Source organism: Macaca thibetana, chromosome 7, assembly GCF_024542745.1.
Source record: "Macaca thibetana thibetana isolate TM-01 chromosome 7, ASM2454274v1, whole genome shotgun sequence".
Taxonomy (NCBI): Eukaryota; Metazoa; Chordata; class Mammalia; order Primates; family Cercopithecidae; genus Macaca; species Macaca thibetana.
The window spans coordinates 26104279-26129159 of NC_065584.1; the positions used below are offsets into that span (position 1 = coordinate 26104279).

At 39.1% G+C, this 24881-nt stretch overlaps 1 protein-coding gene across 1 annotated transcript in view; it reads left to right on the forward strand.

Moving 5' to 3' along the window:
• Positions 1-3618: 3618 nt before the first annotated feature.
• Positions 3619-24881, forward strand: part of SEL1L (SEL1L adaptor subunit of ERAD E3 ubiquitin ligase) — a 71480-nt gene continuing 50217 nt past the window's right edge. Inside the window, exons 1-3 of the mRNA XM_050800151.1 lie at positions 3619-3831; positions 9709-9746; positions 10459-10690. Of these exons, the coding sequence (XP_050656108.1) occupies positions 3762-3831; positions 9709-9746; positions 10459-10690 (340 nt within the window). The 5' untranslated portion in view covers positions 3619-3761. The remainder of the gene's footprint in view (positions 3832-9708; positions 9747-10458; positions 10691-24881) is intronic.

Genomic DNA, 24881 nt, shown 5'->3' on the forward strand with positions numbered 1-24881 from the left:
ATGAAAATATTGAACCCAAAGATGCCTGTCTAGTTATTTAGGGTATAAAGGTACCCTGGCCTTTCCTTTATCTGGTATGAGTCAACGCTGCTCAGAGAACACACATGTCCAAAACAAATGTTGCTTCACGATGAAACTTGGTAAACAGCCTGAAGCCGCCTTCCCCCTTTCATCTTCCATCAGCTTCAAAGATTAGGTAGATCAAATATACTCCTCCACAATCTATGATCTACAATCCGAACTTAATGCTCTTAATTAGAATCATGGAAACTTGCATGAACACCCAAAATTTATTAATTCGATCACTTTGATCACCTGCCATATGCTATCCTGAAGTTAGGAGGGATATGATGAGGTATAAATCCATTGTTCATTTACTCCAAGAGGTCAGAATATAAATAAGAAGATGCCAGGTTCTATCTCACTATATAATGCAAGAGTTTATATTTTCATTTATGCCTGAAAACTTTAATTTACCTCATCTAGGAAAGAAAGTACATTCTTTTCAAAGCCCTGAAGGGAAAAATATTCTGCTTCTTGCTTCTCCCTAATCCTGCCCTGGCAAATACCTTAATACAAATGCTGACAGTCTTGCCTATTACCAATTCAAATGGAAAGCAAAGCAAAGCACAGGAAAGGATATATCCCACTAGGGTTGGTGACAATTGCCCCATTCTCAGGAAAAGTCTCTGGAGGTTGTCTCACCATCCTTAAGTGAAAAGCAAGCTGGGTTTATGTCCTCAACACGTTCAGGTTCTCAGCATTTGCTGATTGCTTGATTCATTTCAATGGAATGAGGTTACATCAGTGTCATCTGCATTAAAAGGTGTTTATTACCTACCTCTATTGAGTGCTATGCTGTGTTGCAATGCAGAGCAAACAGGTTTTCTGCAACTTGGAAATCTCTGACAATGACCCAGAATGCTGATATGGACAGATGGAATAAAGACAGCTGAGCAAATATTAAAGAAGTCCAAGAATTAATAAATAATATTAACATTTTGTACAAGTACATAACCTTAACTGGGAATGCTGGCAGGGAACCTTGAGGAGTGTATGCACAGACTGGATAGGCCATGGAGAATTCACAACCTTTTTTCTAATTAATCTCATGCAATATAGCAGGCTGATAAAATAAATCTGACTTTCCCACGGCATATTCTGAACCACTTGGGAGACTTGGAACTTCCCCAGGAAGTCAGGTCCTGTGAGAATTATCAGAGCATGTCAGTTACTCAATGCTGGCCAAATGCAAAAGCTCCAGCAGGTCTAAGCCCTTTTCACATTAAGGGTATAAAACTAATTTCCCTCCTTCGCCTCAACCAAGCAATCAATAAGAAACAGTATTATACGTAAAACATCCTACAATGTAGAAAGTGCTTTTATACTGTGTCTCCCTTTTGAATCTCACAACAGACAGACAAGATGTATCTATCAACCAACAAATAATTATTTAGTGCTAGTGGTGGCAAGTCCAGCGCTATATACCTATACACAGAATCACATTATCATCTCTGGCCTCAGCACGTTTACAATCTGTTTATAAGGCAAGGTTGTGAGTGTTCAATAGATTCTTAGAGAAATAAAGACTAATGAGGACAGATTTGGTTGGAGAAGTGTGATCCAAGACGAAATGTGAACGAAATTGGGAAGGATGCCAGAGTTATGGCTAAGAGAAAGAAGCAAGGGCAGTTGGAGAAAGGGTAGAGGCACCCTTAGGAAGACATGATTGTGTTAATGTGAAATCTGGAACGTAAAAGTGAAGTAGCTATTTCGTCCATGCAGCACCCAGGACAAGCCTTAAGTATAAGACATACTCAGTAAAGACAAAACTGAAAAAAGAAGTTAGGCCTTAACTAAGCAGTAAACTTTCCCCAATTTTAATCAAACAGATCATCACTGGCTCTTCTGTACAAGGCAGAAGTTTCTTCCCCAGTACTTCCCCAACAGAGTAGAACTGTCAGCACAGTTCCTATTTTGTGAGGAGAATAAGTTCTAATTTTTTTTATTCTGTGAGAAGCGTAGCCATTGAAAATTTTCAATAGGCATATGAAAGTAGTGTTTAAGGAAAATTAATATGGCCATGATATGCAATTCAAGTTAAAGGGAGAATGATGTCAGTGAATATGGCTAGAACTCAGGTGCATCATCCAGGTGAGAGAAAATGAAAGCATTAGGGGGAGTCTTCAGTGAGGGAGAGAACACAGGTACATAATAAAATTTTAAAAATAAAAGTTACATAGTGAGTTGATAGAACTTGATTATCAATAAGACAAAAAAGGAAGGAAAATATACTAGATTTTACTCTATGATTTATAATCAGAGGAACTCAGAGGGAACATTGTTAGTGACAGAAATGGTGATGAGAGCCGAGGAGGTTGTAGTTGAAAAGACAAGTTTTTGGAGGAGATAATTCTTTCCTTCAACTCCTCCGATGTGAATGAGAAACAGTGGTTGGTTTTTTACCATCTTCCTGAAAATAAAAGGCTCTATCTCAAAAAAAAAAAAAAAAAAAAAAAAGGAAGACAAAGACAAATGCCCAGAAGTGCTAAGACACATGGCCAGCAGAGACTTTTCCAAAGCCCTTCACTTGGCTGGACGAGGTTCTAGGCCTTAGAGCTGACTGTGGGTGGATGATAGGGAAAGCAGAACGACAAGGTTTGATGAAAGAAGGGCCAGGAACACCAAGCCACTGCTCTACTACCCAGTTGGAACATGCCTGGAATTGGTGCTTATTACATAGAGTATTTCTGTGCCTGCGATGCAATCACTGTCACCTTTACCTCCACACACATGAACCTGGTCTCCTGACTTTAGTTAGGAAAGAAGAGAACAATGCAACTCACAAGAAGAGAATGATGAGGACAAGTGTTTAAAATACTTTTTCAGACGCTGTTGGCACATTTTCTAGATGATTATTGTCTGGTGAACCCAGTGAAAACAAATACTGTATTGAGATAATCTGTACTGAGTGGATTTATTTCCTTTTGTTTTGTCGGAGAAAGGAGGACAGGTAGTGAGTTGCACCCTGGTTTCCATACTTCACGGTACTGTTTTATCTAAGTTTTAAAAAACACCTCAAATTCAACTAGCAGTGGCATTTTTCTCAGTGTTCATATCACTATGCCCAACTTAAATTTTTTTAATAAAACAGGAAAAAACGCTAAACACATTACAAGTTCTTAAAATTATTCCTTAATATTTATTTTGGGTCAATTTAAAAAGGCTTGTGAATCCATAGCCTTGAGTTAAAATTTAGTTCAGGTGTTAGTTACATTCTAACTTTAACAGTCACCCGCACTTGTAAATCTTGCCCCACGATGGACTACATTTCCCAAGAGCATCCCCCGAGTTAATCACATGAAGTGCCTTCTAGGAATTGTAGTCTTGGATGAGCCTCTTTTCTCTCAGTCTTTGATTCACGCCCTGATTCCGGTTGAAACGGTGCTACCAATTAGCAGGGGCCATGTCCGTGAGTCGTGGTCCAACCGGGAAAGCTGGTGTGGGAGCCTGGGACAATGATTGGCCAATGAATGACCCCGGGGCGGAGCAATGGGGGCGGGCGGGGAGACCATGGTGATTGGACCAGACGCCCGCGACGGCGGGCGGGGATTGGCTGCGCCCTGGGTCAGGGAGGCCTGGGAAGGGGCGGAGGAAGGAGACTAGAGCAGGAAGAGCAGCGGCGAAGCGGCGGCGGTGACTCCGTGGTGGCAGAGGCGAAGGCGACATCTCTAGGGGTTGGCACCGGCCCCGAGAGCAGGATGCGGGTCCGGATAGGGCTGACGCTGCTGCTCTGTGCGGTGCTGCTGAGCTCGGCCTCGGCGTCCTCGGGTCAGTATCCGCCCCCTTGGGCTGAAGGCCCAGAGCCTCCGCCCCCTAGCCTCTACCGCCGGCCGGAGCCGTGGGGACCCAGACTCCGGACCCCGTTCTCCTTGGGCACACCTCGCACTGGCCTGTCACTCGCTCTTTGGCTTTGCTTGGCCTGCGCCGAAGGGGCTATTTAGGGAGGTGGAGTGGGGTGGAAAAAGAAGGGGCGGTCACTCTGCCCACACCTCTCTCCCACGTAACAAACTTTACGCGACTCTTTCTCACGAACGCGGAATTGACTCCAAAAGAATGAATCCCGACCCAGGAGCCGGAGTGGTGCTTCCTCGACCCTGGGGTAGAGGAAGGGTCTGGTCTGGAACTCTGGGCTTGGGAATTGAAAGTTAAATAATTGACAAACCTGGAGCTGTCTCTTTAGGGCAGAGGAGGATCCATCCAGACCAGGATGTTGACAGTAGTTTGGTGAGTTTGCCTAACACCTGTGATGGTCCCTGGTCCGTTTGTTTAAAAACAAAGACTTTTGATCTCCTCGTAGCCACTTTCTACTTTTTTGAAACCTTCCTGAGAAAGCGGTGACCTGGGGCAGTGTTTCTGAGTTGCCCCATGTTTGTTTATGATGTTTGGGAAAATCTTGGTTCTTATAAGTTGCGTTTTATATAGATACAGAAATTTGTGTGCTTTTGAATTGATTTTCCAGTTAGCTAATTTTTATTCTGGTTCTAGTCCCCCACCCCCCACCTTCTTTTAATGTTTTAATCTGCCTACATTTGAAAATTTCCATTTTGAGAGGGTTCATGAAAAACTTCGTGTTTCTAAGTGTTGATAAAGAAAAATTAGTACAGTAAACTTTGGAATTTTAATCTGTTTCAGTTAACAAGACAGCTGTTCTGTGGCTTTACGTTTTGGGGAGACAACACAGAGTATAAATGTCAACTTTTTTTTTAAATAAATGTCAGCTTTTTTTTAACAGAAAATTTCCCAGGTGGTTATTTGAATCCCCAAATTACCTGTCCTAGTTGTAAATCAGTGCCATAACGTCATTCTGCTTCTAAAATAAGAGGCCTAAACCTAAATTCTATCCATGATGTGGTTTGAAATTCCATTTCAAAAGCACCAACCCTGTGCTAATTACTTTACTGCCAACGTCATTCTTTGAGGTCCACTCGCCTCCCTCCAGTAGTAGTGGTGGTTTGAGTTTAATGACCAGATCTTTAGACTCTACATAACTCTGGAAGCACTTTTAGCAGTTATTTAATATTTGATCAAAAAGCATGAAATGAAGTTGTTGAGCTTAATGAGTAGAGTACCTGCTGGACCATGGACCTTCTGCATCAGAATTCCTCTTATGGGGTTGTTAAACATGTGGTTTTAGGTCTGGAACAGCTCAGGTATACATAGATTAACAATCTCCATGAGGAGATTCTTCACACTAAAGAGAACTACAGTAATGAAAGAGCACGGTGTGTATCCCTCTGAATTTAATTGGCAGAGTTTAAAGAAAATTAAAGCATAGAAATTTTTCTGTCTGTCTTTGACTACATTTCATATACTTACAGCTCCATGCTAGTGGAAAAGATATTTGAAGATCAACAGTTGGGGCTTTCAGGATATTATAATAAAAGACTCAACACTGATAGATTAAGTCCTTGGGTTGTATTGACGTAGGTAGAGGACTGTATTCAAGAAATGTCTGCTCTGATTTCCATGGTAGTTAAAGCTGTAACAAAACATTTCCATGGTAAAGGCAAAAGCCTTAGCTGGAACTAAAACAATGTAGATGTGGGTGCTAAAAGGTAATAAAGGCAGTACTGTGCTCACATGAAGTTCATGTATCATAAAACACCTGTGCGGGCCAGGCTCATGCCTGTAATCCCAGCACTTTGGGTGGCTGAAGTGGGAGGATCACTTGAGCCCAGGAGTTCAAGACCAACCTGGGCAACATGGCGAAACCCCATCTCTACCTAACTCCAGATGTGGTGGTGCACACGTGTAGTTCCAACTACTTGGGAGGCTGAGGTGGGAGGATGAAGTGAGCCCCAGGAGGTTGAGGCTGCACTGAGCTGTGATTATGCCACTGCACTCCAGCCTGGACAACAGAGTGAGACCCTGTGTCAAAAAAAAACCTGTGTAAAATAAAGTTGTATAAATTAGGCAGTGGATTTTCAGTTGTCATTTTCATTCACAGGATTTTGGCCTCAAAGTTTAAAGTTTTACTCCAGTTTGAAAATCAAGTTTTTGGTGATAATTTTGTGTGTGAATGTTAGTGGTTACCCAGGGCAGGTCGCGTTTATCCAGGTCGAGTATGGTCAGCCAACAGAGATAATCTTGATTCTATTGCTGTTGGTAGCTGTTATCTAATATCATGTTTTAGAGTCATGTAAAAATATGATATAGTCATATGCTACATAATGACCTTTTGGTCAGCAATGAACCCCATGTAAGATAGTGGCCCTGTAAGAATATAATGGAGCTGAAAAATTCTGTCACCTGGTGATTTGTAGCCATTGTAACATGGTAGCACACTTTAAAAAAAAAATAAATTTAGTGTAGTTTAAGTGTACAGTGTTTACAGTAGTGTATAGTAACATCCTAGGCTTCACATTCACTCACCACTCACTCACCCACAGCAGCTCTTAATCCTGCAACTTCCATTTATGGTAAGTGCCCTAGACAGGTACATGTTTTTTAATCTTTTACACCATATTTTTACTGTAGCTTTTCTATGTTTAGCTATGTTTATGTGCACAAATACTTTTATGTTACAGTTGCCTACAGTAGTCTGTATAGTCACATGCTGTACAGATTTGTAGCTTAGGAACAATAGGCTACACTATATAGCCCAGGTATGTAGAAGGCTATCCCATTTAGGTTTATTTAAGTATACAAAAAGGAAATCACCCAGTGATACACTTTTCAGAAGATATCCTCGTCATTAACACGTGGCTAATATTAGAAACATTTTCTCTTTTCTGTTAATAAATTTAAAGGAGGACACTAAAAGGATATTTCTTCATTTTCTCAGGATAATAGTGAAAACGTTATAGTTTTTCTCACAAATGCATGTTTCTTATTTTTGGCAGGAAGAGGCAAATGGCTTAACCTTCATTTTTCTTTTTAGTCATTTTAGTGAGGTCCACTGCCAGGTATTTCAGGTAATAATTATAAATTCAGAGAGTAGTTTTCAGATAGCAGAGGATGTTTAATTTCACTGGTTTAGTTGTTCCTTAAAACATTGTGAGTCAGCGGGACAGAGGTGTTACCCCTTTTGACAGGTTGAGAAACAGAGGCCGAGCAAGCTTTTGTTACTGAACCATGTGTGTCAGAATTAACATTTGATGAAGCCAGGTTCCAGAACTAGCTCTCCAGGCCTCAGAATTGAAGAAATTTAGAATCGAGAATGTCTTAGGATCTGTAACGATTCAGAGCTAACGCAGAGAACAGGGATCTGGTCTGTTTTCACCAAACTCTTTAGACTTTCTATGTTTAAAGGTTGTCAGTCTGTTTAATTTACATGATGAGTGGAAAAATGATTTTGTAGTGGTTACTTTTCCCTGAAAGCATATCTCTGGTACTTTGCAGTTTTGTTAGCTAATACAATAAAAATAAAAACTGGTCTTTTTCAAAGGAAGGTGTACAGTTAAATAAAGTAGTATGAACCATTTGGATGAGCGAGAAATGCATAACTTAATCCTTTTGCATTTTTTCTTGTTGCTTGATATCTGTGTTCTGATGAAAACATTACTATTTGCTTTTTATTTATGCATAACTTCAGTCTCTTTAATCCTTACCTGAATACTACATATCAGAAGTTCCTGGGTTATAAACAACTCTTTAAAAAGTGTTGTGTGAATGTTTGTATCAGTTTGAAAAAGAAAATAGCTTATGCTTTGAGACTACCATCTGGAGTAGGCTTTCCCAGTTTAGTAACTGAGAATTATCTTATTTACCGGTAATATTAGTATATAGTCCAGATTGCGAAGAGAGAGGGAGAGAAAGAGAAGCATGATGCAATTCACATGAAATAACCCTGATGTCACAAATCATGTTTCTTGGAGTTGGAAAACACATTTTGCTACTCTAATGCCTAACAGCTTGTGCTGTGTGAAATGTACATGTCTTCAAGTGTATTTACCGGTGTGTCTATATGATTCATCTGTTAGCTACCTATGTAGCCTGTTGTGGTGAGGTACTAAATGTAGCAATTTAGTGAGAGTGATTTAGAGTTCCAGCTAAAGTTTCATTCAGCATTTGGGGATATTTAATATACGTTTAAACATTTAATGTCTGTTCTTGATATATTAACTAGTTGAAGTTTGTGATTAATTACATGTACTTACAGTACAACTTTGTTATAGAGATGGTTTTTTTTCTTTAAAGATTTGCTGAGAATGGAATTTGAACCACATGTTAGAAATGGGACTTTGGGTAATGCTTGTGAAGAAGTTAACATGAAGGACAATTGTTAATTAACTGACATCATTTCGTAATGTTATGGGCACTATGAGACTAATATGTGGCATAACCTTCTGTTCATCTGCCAGAAGTAAAACATACTTTGAAGGTAATCTAAACGTAGGTGAATATGAATAGTAGCTGTAATTTAAATTTTCGTCAACTTCACAGCACTTTCATATACGGCAAAACCTCACTAGTGGGCTAGTTTTCTCAAATACTCAAAAGAAATATTGTGAGATAGTGTCTTGTATTTTGTGCATAATTGAGTTTATTATACTTCTTAGTCTTAGTACTTTGACAAACTCTTACACATGTTTTTTGTTGTATTTTAGAGTTACAAATTACAAATAATATTTAAGATAAAGCCATATGAAGTAAAGTATAAATGAAACTCTAATAGCAAATTTTCTAGTAAAAATCACATGGCCTTACAAGATTTTGTCTACTGGTTAATTTCTCATACAGCTTATATAGAGTGGGTAAAACTGAAACTCACTCCTGAATAAAATTAGGTAATTTTAAGAGCAAGAGGGCAACTTAAAGATGATCTGACAGATTTGCTGTTTTAAACTGGCAAGGAATACAAAAATCACGCATTTGCGTCTGAACATTAAGTTGTTGCATGTGTTTATGTAAGAGCAGGAAGAAGGGTAACAAGTAGCCAGAAAAGTAATAGTCAGAAACATGTAAAGAGTAACAGAAGGAACATTAATATAATCAGACAACACCAAAAGCAAGCTGTGTGAAAGTTGTGACCGGTGACTGTTTTTAATTGTTTAATGCAAGTTATTGATTTCTTAATACATAGCTCTCAATTGAGTGAACATATGACAGGACCATGCTGCTTTTTACCTGCATCTGGTTATCTCTGAGTAGAGTAGAACACAAATCCTAAATATATTTGTTTTGCCACTCTGCTATCAAATAATAATTCTTAGTTTCCATCCTTACTCTAGTAGTAAACAATAAAAATACTAATTAGCACTAAAATGGGCTACTCTGACTCAAGATCCTGAGCAGAGAAACAGAATAGGTGGAAACCTGGAGTATGAAATTAGAGATTTATTTTTATGAACTTAGTAACTCATTCTCAGAAATAGGCTAAATAGACCCACAAGAATTGGATGGCATGTGAAGAAATACCTGTTTTTGTTGGTGGAGGCTGTTGGTCTTCCTACCTTTGTAACAGATGAAGCTAATGTCTTCCCCTGGAGAAAGAGAGAAACTAAATCCCCAACCCATTTTTTTTTCACTTTCATTTGATCTTTTCTGAACAATTGCTGAATATAGCTAATTTTAAAGTAATTCTAGGTTTATTTATCCAATGTTTGATCATTATATGCTATACTTTTCAAATGTTTTCTTTTAATAATAACTATAATTTCTCAACAAGAAAGATTACTAAATTGTCTTAAAATTTCTTTGCAGATGAAGAAGGCAGCCAGGATGAATCCTTAGATTCCAAGGTATGTACTAAAATGTGTATTGACCAGTATTTGCTGCCTGATTTAAAAGCATGAATTACGTGTCTTAGAAAGGATATGAAATCTGCAACTTTTGAGTAACAATTAAATTTAAAAGGACAGAAAAAGACAGATGGTATTAGTATTAGGTCTAGTTTTTCTGGAGGGAGAAAATACCTACAAGAGGGGATAGTAAATATTTCATTTCAACTTGAATGTGCTCTGTGTGTGTGTGTGTGTCTAAGTTTGAAAATTTAACCGGTGTCATTTTTTCCACTTTCCAGTTTTCAAAAATAAATCCAGTGAGCTAATGCACTTATTGGTTGATTGAGCTCTCCCATCCAAGTACTAACCAAGCCCAACCCTGCAATCAGTTATGAGCTCTGATCTTTAGATTTGAGGGAATGTAGATAAAAGCAGGAAGTAGAAGTATAAAGTATGCTGGGGGCATGTGGAGGAAAACCTAACCCAGACTTTGGGAATTAAGGAAGGCTTCCGGGGGAAATAACATCTAAGTTGAAATTCAGAAAGACTACAAGTTAGGTGATGAAGGAAGGCACGTGATGGACACATGCCGAAGCCTGTAGAGATAAGTGAGTGTGGCACTTCAGGGAGCTGAAGGAGATGTGATATCTGGATAAGTGAAAATAACGGTCAAATAGGGTTGGGGGAAGTCTTGGCATTGTTGATAACTAAAAATACTTTATATTCTCAGACTACTTTGACATCAGATGAGTCAGTAAAGGACCATACTACTGCAGGCAGAGTAGTTGCTGGTCAAATATTTCTTGATTCAGAAGAATCCGAATTAGAATCCTCTATTCAAGAAGAGGAAGACAGCCTCAAGAGCCAAGAGGGGGAAAGTGTCACAGAAGATCTCAGCTTTCTAGAGTCTCCAAATCCAGAAAACAAGGACAATGAAGAGCCAAAGAAAGTACGGAAACCAGGTAGTCTGGACACTTTCCTTGCTTTTTGATTTATTTAGGAGACAACTGAAAATTTTAAGCTAATGAATAAAGAGGCTGAAGAAAACTGGCTTCAGTGATTATTACCCACAAATAATATATGGAGTGTAGTTTGGTGAGAATTTCTAGATTTTAATATACCAAATTATTCACTTAACTGATTTGTCCCAAGTTACATAAGCTGAATTCAATAGATGAGATTGCATTTTTTTTTAATTAATATCCTAATATTTCTTTTTGGACTCCAGTACGTAAATACATTTCTCACTGAGAAATTTTGGAAAATAATCTGTCAGGGTAGCATACAAAACAGAAACTCAGGAAGAATTGTCGAACATGCCACTATGGTTGTTTTCAGGATTGTGGTAGGATTATTATTACAGTAACGTTGTGGATCATCCTAGGTAATTTGATTTAGGTGTTTATCCCTCAGTTGAAGCTTATGTGTACTTGCGTCCTTTTCTAACTTTCACCATCTTGAAACCTCTACTTTTCAGTTTAAAACTTGATCTTTTCCACAATAGTCTTCTAAATATTAATCCTTTTAAAAATTATTAATGTATCCATTCTACCATGTCTTGCTACCCTTCTGTCATTTATTATTTCAACGATCACTGCCTTATCTGTTTATTATTCCATTACTAACCACTCTCAGGAACTAATCCAAATTTGAACTTCTTAAAAAAATAGGAGTTTGTTTGTTTGTTTGTTTTAGATTTGGCAACTTTTATTACTCATTTTACCCAAAAGTACACTTTAACTGGCACTTACCAATACTCAGTGAAGTGTTGTCCAATTTTCCTGTTAATTCCCTGGATTTTGTAACAATTCTCATAAACAGATGAAATTTTATAAACTCTCACTATAAAGAATGAATAATATAAATTGTCTGTTCTTGGCCAAGGATATGCTTGTGTGTGTGTGTGTGTGTGTGAGAGAGATACGTGGGAACTATTCACATTTTCCCACTGAATTGAGAATTGATCACAAAATTTAAAAAATGGCAAAAATTGGTGAAGAAATAACTTCCTTTAGCTTAAGCAGTCACCCTGCTCCTCTGTTTCTTGCTTATGTTAGCTGTTGGAAAATAGTTAACACAGTCCTAGGCATTTGACCTGGTCACTTAAGGAGGCAGTGTCAGTTAATATGCAAGTGAAACAGCATAGAAACAAGCAACAGCAGCCACTCTAACATTCTAAGTGATCTTTCTATGTAATTACAATTTGTTTCATCATAGTCATTTCACATGACAAATAGTGAAGCTAGGATTGGAGAGCTTTGCACAGTGGGACTGTGTCAAGATTATAAAAGAGTAACCTGCCACTAAGTTATCAAATTGAAGGGAAAGATGTAATTTCAAAGACCTGTAATAATAAATATTTGTCAAGTGCCTATGTGCCAGACACTGTCAGATGAACTCTTAATTCTCCCAATAGCCTTATAAAGTAGGCATTTATAGTTGCCATTTTATAGACGAGAAAACTAAGGGACAGAGAGGGAAATTCCATGTCTGAGTCCCACAGTTCATAAGTGGCAGAGCTGGGACATAGCCCACTTGGCCTGATTCTTTTTTTTTTTTTTTTTAATTGTACTTTAAGGTCTAGGGTACATTGTACAACGTGCAGGTTTGTTACATATGTATACATGTGCCATGTTGGTGTGCTGCACCCATTAACTCGTCATGTACGTTAAGTATATCTCCTAATGCTATCCATCCCCCTCCCCCCACCCCACGACAGGCCCCAACATGTGATCTCCATCCTGTGTCCAAGTGTTCTCATTGTTCAGTTCCTACCTATGAGTGAGAACATGCGGTGTTTGGTTTTCTGTCCTTGTAACAGTTTGCTCAGAATGATGGTTTCCAGCTTAATCCATGTCCCTACAAAGGACACGAACTCATCCTTTTTTGTGGCTGCATAGTATTCCATGGTGTATATGTGCCACATTTTCTTAGTCCAGTTTACCTATGATGGACATTTGGGTTGGTTCCAAGTCTTTGCTGTTGTGAATAGTGCCACAATAAACATACGTGTGCATGTGTCTTTATAGCAGCATGATTTATAATCCTTTGGGTGTATACCCAGTAATGGGATGGCTGGGTCAAATGGTATTTCTAATTCTAGATCGTTGAGGAATCGCCACACTGTTTTCCACAATGGTTGAACTAGTTTACAGTCCCACCAACAGTGTAAAAGCATTCCTGTTTCTCCACATCCTCTCCAGCACCTGTTGTTTCCTGACTTTCTAATGATTGCCATTCCAACTGGTGTGAGGTGGTATCTCATTGTGGTTTTGATTTGCATTTCTCTGATGGCCAGTGATGATGAGCATTTTTTTCATGGGTCTGTTGGCTGCATAAATGTCTTCTTTTGAGAAGTGTCTGTTCATATCCTTCGCCCACTTTTTGTTGCGGTTGTTTGATTTTTTTCTTGTAAATTTGTTTAAGTTCTTTATAGATTCTGGATATTAGCCCTTTGCCAGATGGGTAGATTGCAAAATTTTTCTCCCATTCTGTAGGTTGCCTGTTCACTCCAATGGTAGTTTCTTTTGCTATGCCGAAGCTCTTGAGTTTAATTAGATCCCATTAGTCAATTGTGGCTTTTGTTGCCGTTGCTTTTGGTGTTTTAGACATGAAGTCCTTGCCCATGCCTATGTCCTGAGTGGTATTGCCTAGGTTTTCTTCTAGGGTTTTTATGGTTTTAGGTCTAACATTTAAGTCTTTAATCCGTCTTGAATTAATTTTTGTATAAGGTGTAAGGAAGGGATCCAGTTTCGGCTTTCTACATATGCCTGGCCATTTTCCCAGCACCATTTATTAAATAGGGAATCCTTTCCCATTTCTTGTTTTTGTCAGGTTTGTCAAAGATCAGATGGTTATAGATGTGTGATATTATTTCTAGGGATCTGTTATGTTCCATTGGTCTGTATCTCTGTTTTGGTAGCAGTACCATGCTGTTTTGGTTACTGTAGCCTTGTATTGTAGTTTGAAGTCAGGTAGTGTGATGCTCCCCGCTTTGTTCTTTTGGCTTAGGATTGTCTCGGCAATGCGGGCTCTTTTTTGGTTCCATATGAACTTTAAAGTAGTTTTTTCCAATTCTGTGAAGAAAGTCATTGGTAGCTTAATGGGGATGGCATTGAATCTATAAATTACCTTGGGCAGTATGGCCATTTTCACAATATTGACTCTTCCTGTCCATGAGCGTAGAATGTTCTTCCGTTTGTTTGTGTCCTCTTTTATTTCATTGAGGATTTGTAGTTTTCCTTGAAGAGGTCCTTCACATCCTTTGTAAGTTGGATTCCTAGGTATTTTATTCTCTTTGAAGCAATTGTGAATGGGAGTGCACTCATGATTTGACTGTTTGTCTGTTATTGGTGTATAGAAATGCTTGTGATTTTTGCACATTGATTTTTTATCCTGAGACTTTGCTGAAGTTGCTTATCAGTTTAAGGAGATTTTGGGCTGAGACAATGGGGTTTTCTAAATATTCAATCATGTTATCTGCAAACAGGGACAATTTGACTTCCTCTTTTCCTGATTGAATACCCTTTATTTCTTTCTGCTGCCTGATTGCCCTGGCCAGAACTTCCAACACTATGTTGAATAGGAGTGGTGAGAGAGGGCATCCCTGTCTTGTGTCAGTTTTCAAGGGAATGCTTCCAGTTTTTGCCCATTCAGTATGATATTGGCTGTGGGTTTGTCATAAATCACTGTTATTATTTTGAGATACGTTCCATCAGTACCTAATTTATTGAGAGTTTTTAGCATGAAGGTTGTTGAAATTTGTCAAAGGCCTTTTCTGCATCTATTGAGATAATCATGTGGTTTTTGTCTTTGGTTCTGTTTATATGATGGATTACGTTGATTGATTTGCATATGTTGAACCAGCATTGCATCCCAGGGATGAAGCCCACTTGATCATGGTGAATAAGCTTTTCGATGTGCTCCTGGATTCGGTTGGCCAGTATTTTATTAAGGATTTTTGCATCGATGTTCATTACGGATATTGGTCTAAAATTCTTTTTTTGTTGTGTCTCTGCCAGGCTTTGGTATCAGGATGATGCTGGCCTCAAAATGAGTTAGGGAGGATTCCCTCTTTTTCTATTGATTGGAGTGGTTTCAGAAGGAATGGTACCAGCTCCTCTTTGTACCTCTGGTAGAATTCGGCTTTGAATCCATCTGGTCCTGGGCTTTTTTAGGTTGGTAGGCTATTATTGCCTCAATTTCAGAGCCTGTTATTGGTCTATTGAGGGACTCAACTTCTTCCTGTTTTAGTCTTGGGAGGGTATATGTGTCCAGGAATTTATCCATTTCTTCTAGGTTTTCTAGTTTATTTGCATAGAGATGTTTATAGTATTCTCTGATGGTTGTTTGTATTTCCGTGATGTCAGTGGTGATATCCCCTTTATCATTTTTTATTGCATCTATTTGATTCTTCTCTCTTTTCTTCTTTATTAGTCTTGCTAGTGGTCTATCAATATTGTTGATCTTTTCAAAAAAACAGCTCTTGCTTGGATTCATTGATTTTTTTGAAGGGTTTTTTGTGTCTCTCTCTCCTTCAGTTCTGCTGTGATCTTAGTTATTTCTTGCCTTCTGCTAGCTTTTGAATATGTTTGCTCTTGCTTCTCTAGTTCTTTTAATTGTGATGTTAGGGTGTCAATTTTAGATCTTTCCTGCTTTCTCTTGTGGGCATTTAGTGCTATAAATTTCCCTCTACACACTGCTTTAAATGTGTCCCAGAGATTCTTCTGTGTTGTGTCTTTGTTCTCATTGGTTTCAAAGAACATCTTTATTTCTGCCTTCATTTCGTTATGTACCCAGTAGTCATTCAGGAGCAGGTTGTTCAGTTTCTATGCAGTTGAGCGGTTTTGAGTGAGTTTCTTAATCCTGAGTTCTAGTTTGATTGCACTGTGGTCTGAGAGACAGTTTGTTATAATTTCTGTTCTTTTACATTTGCTGAGGAGTGCTTTACTTCCAGCTATGTGGTCAATTTTGGAATAAGTGCAGTGTGGTGCTGAGAAGAACGTATATTCTGTTGGTTTGGGGTGGAGAGTTCTGTAGATGTCTATTTGGTCCACTTGGTGCAGAGCTGAGTTTAATTCCTGGATATCCTTGTTAACTTTCTGTGTCATTGATCTGTCTAATGTTGACAGTGGGATGTTAAAGTCTCTATTATTATTGTGTGGGGGTCTAAGTCTCTTTGTAAGTCTCTAAGGACTTGCTTTATGAATCTTGGTACTCCTGTATTGGGTATATATATATTTAGGATAGTTAGCTCTTCTTGTTGAATTGATCCCTTTACCATTATGTAATGGCCTTCTCTGTCTCTTCTGATCTTTGTTGGTTTAAAGTCTGTTTTATCAGAGACGAGTATTGCAACCCCTGCTTTTTTTGTTTGTTTGTTTTCCATTTGCTCGGTGGATCTTCCTCCATCCCTTTATTTTGAGCCTATGTGTGTCTCTGCATGTGAGCTGCATCTCCTGAATACAGCACACTGATGGGCCTTGACTCTTTATCCAATTTGCCAGTGTCTTTTAATTGGAGCATTTAGCCCATTTACATTTAAGGTTAATATTGTTATGTGTGAATTTGATCCTGTCATTATGATGTTAGCTGGTTATTTTGCTCGTTAGTTGATGCAGTTTCTTCCTAGCATCGATGGTCTTGACAATTTGGCATGTTTTTGCAGTCGCTGGTACTGATTGTTCCTTTCCATATTTAGTGCTTCCTTCAGGAGCTCTCATAAGGCAGGCCTGGTGGTGACAAAATCTCTAAGCATTTGCTTATCTGTAAAGGATTTTATTTCTCCTTCACTTATGAAGCTTAGTTTGGCTGGATATGAAGTTCTGGGTTGAAAATTCTTTTCTTTAAGAATGTTGAATATTGGCCCCCACTGTCTTCTGACTTGTAGAGTTTCTGCTGAGAGATCCGCTGTTAGTCTGATGGGCTTCCGTTTGTGGGTAACCCGACCTTTCTCTCTGGCTACCCTTAACGTTTTTTCCTTCATTTTAACTTTGGTGAAACTGACAATTATGTGTCTTGGAGTTGCTCATCTCGAGGAGTTTCTTTGTGGTGTTCTCTGTATTTCCTGAATTTGAACGTTGGCCTGCCTTGCTAGGTTTGGGAAGTTCTCCTGGATAATATCCTGCAGAGTGTTTTCCAACTTGGTTCCATTCTTCCCATCACTTTCAGGTACACCAATCAGATGTAGATTTGGTCTTTTCACATAGTCTCATATTTCTTGGAGGCTTTGTTCTTTTTACTCTTTTTTCTCTAAACTTCTCTTCTCGCTTCATTTCATTCATTTGATCTTCAATCACCAATACCCTTTCTTCCAGTTGATCAGATTGGCTACTGAAGCTTGTGCATGCGTCACAGAGTTCTCATGCCATGGTTTTTAGCTCCATCATGTCATTTAAGGTCTTCTCTCCAGTGGTTATTCTAGTTAGCCATTCGTCTAATCTTTTTTCAAGGTTTTTAGCTTCTTTGCAATGGGTTCAAGCATCCTCCTTTAGCTTAGAGAAGTTTGTTATTACTGATCACCTGAAGCCTTCTCTCAACTCGTCAAAGTCATTCTCCGTCCAGCTTTGTTCCGTTGCTGGCGAGGAGCTGCGTTCCTTTGGAGGAGAAGAGGCACTCTGATTTTCAGAATTTTCAGCTTTTCTGCTCTGGTTTCTCCCAATTTTTGTGGTTTTATCTCCCTTTGATCTTTGATGATGGTGATGTACAGATGGGGTTCTGGTGTGGATGTCCTTTCTGTTTGTTAGTTTTCATTCTAACAGTCAGGACCCTCAACTGCAGGTCTGTTGGAGTTTGCTGGAGGTCCACTCCAGACCCTGTGTGCCTGGGTATCACCAGCAGAGGCTGCAGAACAGCAAATATTGCAGAACAGCAAATGTTGCTGTCTGATCATTCCTCTGGAAGCTTCGTCTCAGAGGGGCACCCGGCCATATGAGGTGTCAGTCGGCCCCTACTGGGAGGTGCCTCCCAGTTAGGCTACTCAGGGGTCAGGGACCCACTTGAGGACGCAGTCTGTCCGTTCTCAGATCTCAAACTCCGTGCTGGGAGAACCACTACTCTCTTCAAAGCTGTCAGACAGGACGTTTAAGTCAGCAGAAGTTTCTGCTGCCTTTTGTTCAGCTATGCCCTGCTCCCAGAGGTGGATTCTACAGAGGTAGGTGGGCTTTCTTGAGCTGCGGTGGGCTCCACCCAGTTCAAGCTTCCAGTCTGCTTTGTTTACTTACTCAAGCCTCAGCAATAGCAGGCGCCCCTCCCCCAGCCTCACTGCTGCCTTGCAGTTCCATCTCAGACCGCTGTGCTAGCAATGAGGGAGGCTCCATGGGTGTGGGATCCTCCGAGCCAGGCATGGGATATAATCTCCTGGTGTGCCGTTTGCTAAGACCATTGGAAAAGCACAGTATTAGGGTGGGAGTGACCCCTTTTTCCAGGTGCCATCTGTCACGGCTTCCCTTGGCTAGGAAAGGGAATTCCCCGACCCCTTGTGCTTCACAAGTGAGGTGATGCCTCGCCCTGCTTCGGCTCATGGTCCATGGGCTGCACCCACTGTCCTGCACCCACTGTCCGACAAGCCCCAGTGAGATGAACCCCGTACCTCAGTTAAAAATGCAGAAATCACCCATCTTCTGCGTCACTCACGCTGGGAGCTGTAGACTGGAGCTGTTCCTATTCGGCCATCTTGGAACCTCCCCCTAGAATTTTTTTTTAACTACAAATGTACCATTTTCATGAATAGAAAAACTATTTTTAAAAAATTAAAAGTACCTGAATCCCATCAACTAGAAATAACAGCTACTCACATCATGGAGAATATTCTCTCAGGATTTTTTTAGGTGTATGAATAATTTTAAGAAAAGTAAATTGAGTCAAAATGTGTATTCTATGTTGCAGCCTGCATTTTGCACTTAACAGTTTACCATAAACGTTTTTCCATGTCATTTAGCTATTTTGCAATTTGATAGTTAATGACTATAAATAATTTTATATGTAAATATACGGTACCATAAACCAAAACGTTTATGTTATGCCGGGAGATCATTTTAGATGTATCTTTGTGCATATCTGTGAAAATTTCCTTAGAATTCTTAAAAGTATATTTACTGAATTGGATGTAAAAGTTTAAAAGACAGTTGATACACATTGTTAAATTGTTCTTCAGAAAAGTAATTCTGTTTACTTCGTTTGAAAATAGCGAAGTGTGCATTACCATTTTAAAATTTTTACTAAATATTATAATTTAATTCATTCTTCATTTTTTAATTAGGGATTTTTTTTTTTTTTTTTTTTTTTTTTAGTTTCTATATTTTTAGAGACATGGTCTCACTCTGTCACCCAGCCTGGAGTGCAGTGGCACAATCAGAGCTCACCATAGCCTCGAACTCAGGTGATCTCCCACTTTGGCCTCCCAAAGTGCTGGGATTACACAGGCATGAGACACTGCAGCAAGCCTGGGAAATTTTTAAACATGCGTAAAAGTAAAGGGTAAAATGACCCCCCTTCCCACCCCTCACTCAGCTTCAATAGACATCATTCTGCTGGTCTTTTCATCTTTACTACCATACCCACATTTCCCTCTTTTTTCTTTCCTAGAATATTTTAACGCAAATTCCACCTGTGCTTTTACCTCTCTCTCTCTCTCTCTCTCTCTCTCTCTCTCTCTCTCTCTCTCTCTCTCTCTCTCTCTCTCTCTCTCTCTCGGAAGAATTTTCTTTTCAGCAAATACACAGAATTAGCCATTACTCCTTTATTAGCTAATACCCAGACTGTTTAATTTTTCAAGTTTCTTCAAGTGTCAGTTTACAATTTATTTGTTTGAATTCATTTCCAAGCTAAGACCTAGGTTTCTCTTAATCTGTTGCCGATCTTCCTCCCTTGTTGTTTTTCTTTTTTTTTTTGAGACAGAGTCTCACACTGTTGCCCAGTCTGGAGTGCAATGGCACGATCTTGGCTCACTGCAGCCTCTGCCTCCCGGGTTCAAGAGATTCTCCTGCCTCGGCCTCCTGAGTAACTGGGATACCAGGCGCGTGCCACCATGCCCAGCTAATTTTTTTGTATTTTTAGTAGAGATGAGGTTTCACCATGTTGGTCAGGCTGGTCTCAAACTCCTAACCTTAAGTGATCTTTCCACCTTGGCCTCCCACAGTGCTGGGATTACAGGCCTGAGCCACAGCACCCAGCCCCTCCTTTGTTTTTAAGTGTCATTTTATTTGCTAAAGAAATATGCAGTGTCCTTTGTGCTATATGGTGTCTCATGTTTTGGATCTAGCTAGTCATGTCCTTGTAATGTCATTGAGCTTGTTCCATTATCTGCTGTTTATTCTATAAACTGGGAGTTAGTTCTAGAGACATGGGTAGATTTGGTTCTGTCTTTTTATTGAGAGTATTTCATAGGTAGGTGGTGGTGTGTACTTTCTGTTGCATTACGTCGAGAGACATGTAGTATCTGATTTTTCCACTTTTACTGATGTTAAGATTAATCAGCGAGGTCAGGTGATATCAGTCTGATCTCACCATTCTAAAGTTCCTCATTGATCTTTTGCTTAGAGATTTTGGCAACCGTTTATGTTTATTACCTGGATCTTTTATTTATTAGGGGTTGCAAAATGGTGACTTTCTAATTCTACCATTCCTCCTGCATTTGTTACCTGGGATTCTTTTATAAAGAATTTTCTTTCATCAAGTCTTTGATTGCCCTGAAATATAGTCTCATCCAGGGAAAGCTAGATAAACTCTTGATTATTTCCTTTGAACTGTTTCAAAATGAAAATTTGGTGCCCAAGCAATCTCCAAAAGAGACTAATGAGTATGTTTTTGTTTGTATTTGTTTTGCTTTGTATTTGAGCATTGTAAGGATATAGGAAAAACCAAACGAAGGTGTGTTTTTCTTTCTCTTTCTCAATGAGTTAACACTTCTGACACCAGATCTATTGTGAGTGTTTCCCCACATACCAAGTAAGCAATCAGTTCTACAGAGGATTCTCCAGCAGAAACCAGCAGGATGTCTACCAATTTAATTCCGTTCTGACACTACCTGGAGATAGCATTAGATCTCACAAGTTGAAGGCTCAGTCTCACAAGACCAGTCCCCACTCCTTGAGATACCAATCATAAGCCCCGGGTTGTCTGTGCTTCTGACAGACTGGCTATAAATCAGGATTCCCACAACCCCCTTCTTGGGTTCAGTTAATTTGCTAGCACTTAGGACTCTGGGAAGCATGATAAATGGGTAAATGTAAATATGAATTTACATTTATTATAAAGGATATTACAAAGGATAGAGACGAAAAGCCAGATGGAAGAGAGGCATAGGGCAAGGTATGGGAGAAGGGCTGCCGAGCTTCCATGCCCTCTCTGATCTGACCATGCCACCCACCCTCCAGGAATCTCTATGTGCTCAGCTTTCCAGAAACTCCCAGAACTCAGCTATTTGGGGTTTTTATGTAAGCTTTGTTATACAAGCATAATTGATTAAATCACTGGGCATTGATTTATTAGCTCAACTTTTAGCTCCTCTGCCCTTCTGAGGTTGGGCGGTGGGACTATAAATGCTAACCCTCTAATGTAATGGTTGGTTTCCCTGGCAACCAAGTCCTATCCCAAGGCTTTCTAGGAGCCTCCAGCCACCAGTTATCTCATTATCATACAGAAGACATTCTAATCACTCAAGAGATTCCAGGGATTTTAAGAGCTATATTTCTGGAAATGGGATGAAGATCAAATATTTTTTTGCAATATCACAAGCATCATTATAAATTAATGGATTCTTATATATAGTCAGCCCTCTGTATCCATGGATTCAACCAAATATTTGAAAATATTTGGAAAAAATGGGTGGTTGCAGCTGTGTACTGAACATGTCCACAGTTTTTGTTCCTGTCATTATTCCCTGAACAATGTATTATAACTATTTACATAGCATTTCCATTATATTAGGTGTTAGAAGTAGTCTAGGGATGATGTAAAGTATACGGGAGGATCGCCTAGGTTATATGCAAGCACTACATCATTTTATCTAAACCGCTTGAGCACTCATGGATTTTGGTACCACCAGGCCAGGTCCTGGACCCAGTCCTCCAGTGATACTGAGGGACAGTCATGTATCACTTAACAATGGGGATGCATTCTGATAAATGCATCACTAGTTAATTTTATCATTATGCAAACAGAGTATACTTACACATAGCTAGCTATTGTAGCCTATTATGTACCTCGGCTATATGTTATAGCCTATTGCCACTAGGCTACAAACTTCCATAGCTTGTTATTGTATTGAATACCGTACTCAGTTGTAACACAGTGATAATTAGTTTATAAACTTTTATATTTTCATTTATAAATTTTTTAGCTTTTTGACTTATTTTGTAGTAACACTTAGCTTAAAATACAAACACATTGTACAGCTATACAAAAATATTTTCTTTATACATTATCCTTATTCTATAAGCTTTTTTCTATTTTTTAATTTTTTTAAAAACGTTTTTGTTAAAAACTAAGACAAATTTACACATTAGCCTATGCCTACACAGGGTCAGGGTCATCAATATCACTGTCTTCCGCCTCCATATCTTGTCGCACTGGAAGGTCTTCAGGGCCATTAACAGGCATGGAACTGTCATCTCCTATGATAACGATGCCTATACTTCCTGAAGGACCCACCTAATGCTGTTGTACAGTTAACTTTTTTTTTTTTTTAAATAAGTAGGAGTACATGCTAAAATAAGGGTGAAAAATACAGTAAGCATGTAGACCAGTAGCATAGTTGTTTATTATCACTATCAAGTGTTAAGTGCCATACATAATTGTATTACTATACTTTTATACAACTGGAAGTGCAATAGGTTTATTCACACTAATTTCACTACAAAAACATAAGTAATGGATTGTGCTACAATATTATAATGACTAGGACATGACTAGGTGATAGGAATTTTTCAGCTTCATTATAATCTTATGAGACCACCATGGTATCCACAGTCTGTCTTTGACCAGGGAGTCATAATGTGTCTGTCACATGATTGTATTTGTGTTCATTGCAATCATTCTTTTTTGTTGATTGCTCAGAATTTTCCTTTTTTGGCCGTTGGTAGTCATTCCTTTGTCTTTTTGACTAAATCCTGGTGATCTTTCGTAACTTTTTTTTCCAGGAAGAACAAGGGTGTCCTAAACTCATTTTGTACATTTCTTGACCCAGAAGTAAATGTCAGCTATTTCTCCAAGGAACCCAGATTGCTTTTAATGGGTTAGATACTATAAGCTCCAGTGATCTGCATTGCTAAATTGTCATTACTTATAGGCCTTTTTGGTGCGTTGGGTTAGGAAATGTATCTTTCATACCGATAACTTCCAGTTCAAATTAAATATTACACGCAAGATAACAAAATTCAGATTGACATATTGAACTTATAAGGATCAGAGATCCTAACCTACTATCAAGCTTGGCAAATATTTTCAAAGATAAAATTATCATAAGACACAAGCAGGGTGTAGAGAAGTCTGTGGCTACCAGAGCTGCTCTTAGGTCCTTTCTTTCCTCAATTAGACTGTGCTCCAGCCCAGAGTTCAACACTCGAGGTCTCTAAGTAATGCCTATAGAGTGTCAGTTCCACGAAAGAAAGCTGTTTCCAACATGAGACATCACCGGTTTCTTCTCTGATAATTACATAGTGTATGTGATATTTTCTAGAGTCATGCCTGCCTACATCCCAGGTTTTTGTATAATGAGCAATGTAGACAGATCAAGTTCATCCTGCTGAAGCATTTTATAAGTAAGGACTCTTCCGATAGTAAATACCTTCAGTGTGTTTGCCAGAGGTCTGTCTTTACCATATTTCTAAGGTGATTTGATGATGCTTAGAGAGAGGTATCTGCTCGCTCTGTTTTGGGCCAGTGAGAAGAAAGAACAGATTACAGGTCTGCTGCGAGCCTTACCACCTCATCAAGGTTTTTGCTTATTTTGTGTTATTTCCTTTCACTGGTGCTGAAAATCTTGGTACCTAATGACATTAATGTTACTTTGTTTTATAATAAATATGTATATATAGTTTCAAAATAACAGTGGCCCTTCCCACTAACTGTGGGACCACAGAATGCAGCCCAAGATTCCTTTATGGTTCTTCTTATCCTCAGTATATATTTTGCTAGGGATTTATAATAATACAGTGTTTTAAAATCACTAATAATTCTCTGGTTCTATCAACAACTTTATAAACATTCAGATTAGTTTGTATCAGTTTGTTTTCACTTTTCAATAATGATTTAGACTTGTTTTTAATTTATTCTTAATACAAGAAAAGGCTTATGTACTTATGCACATATAATATATAACATAAATTGCATATGTATGGCTGTGTACAGTTCCAGCTACACTAGAACTGGGTTATGTGACAGCTACTTTGAAACTTTTGCCCTTTGTCAGCCTCTCAATCTTGTTGCTACCATATTAACCTTTCTCAAACTCAAATTTGACCCTGTAACTCCCCTGTTTACAGGCCTCCATTACCTCCCTGTTTGCCTGGGAGACGAAGTATGCAGTCCTTAGCATGATTCACAGAGCCTTCGGTTTACCCCTCCCCCAAGCAGCCTTTTTCAGCAATACAAAACCCTTCTCTGTTCTTCAAATACAACATACAGTTCATGCCTCTGGGCCTTTGTACAGGTTCTCCTCACTGCTTAGGATGCCTTCCTCATTCCCTTGCCCAAATCCACTGTCAAATTTCTGTTCATTCTTAAAAATAAATGTAGGTTTCTCCTTTCTGAAGTGGTTCCTGAACCACCCAAGGATAATCAAAGTGTTTACTATATGTAAGAGCTTCCAATCGGGCCTTCCTCCTTTTGCTCTTTTCCCCCACTATCAGTTCCCTAACAGCAACCAGACTGAGCCTTCTCCCTGCTCAGAAACCTCCTTTGGCTTCCTGTCCTACTCAAAATAAAATCCAAACTTCTTCTATTAACAAGGCCTGACATCAGGCACCTCCTCTCTCTTTAACTTCTGCCACTTCCCTTTATGTGACTCCCGCCATACTTGTCCTCTTGCTATTTCTTGAACATTTCACACTTATTCCCAATTGTGTTGAGGAACCCCAAGACCACACCCTCAGGTGCAGTAATTGGGTAGGAAGTGTTCCTAGTAAATCTGTGCTGACTCCAAGGACTCAGCGT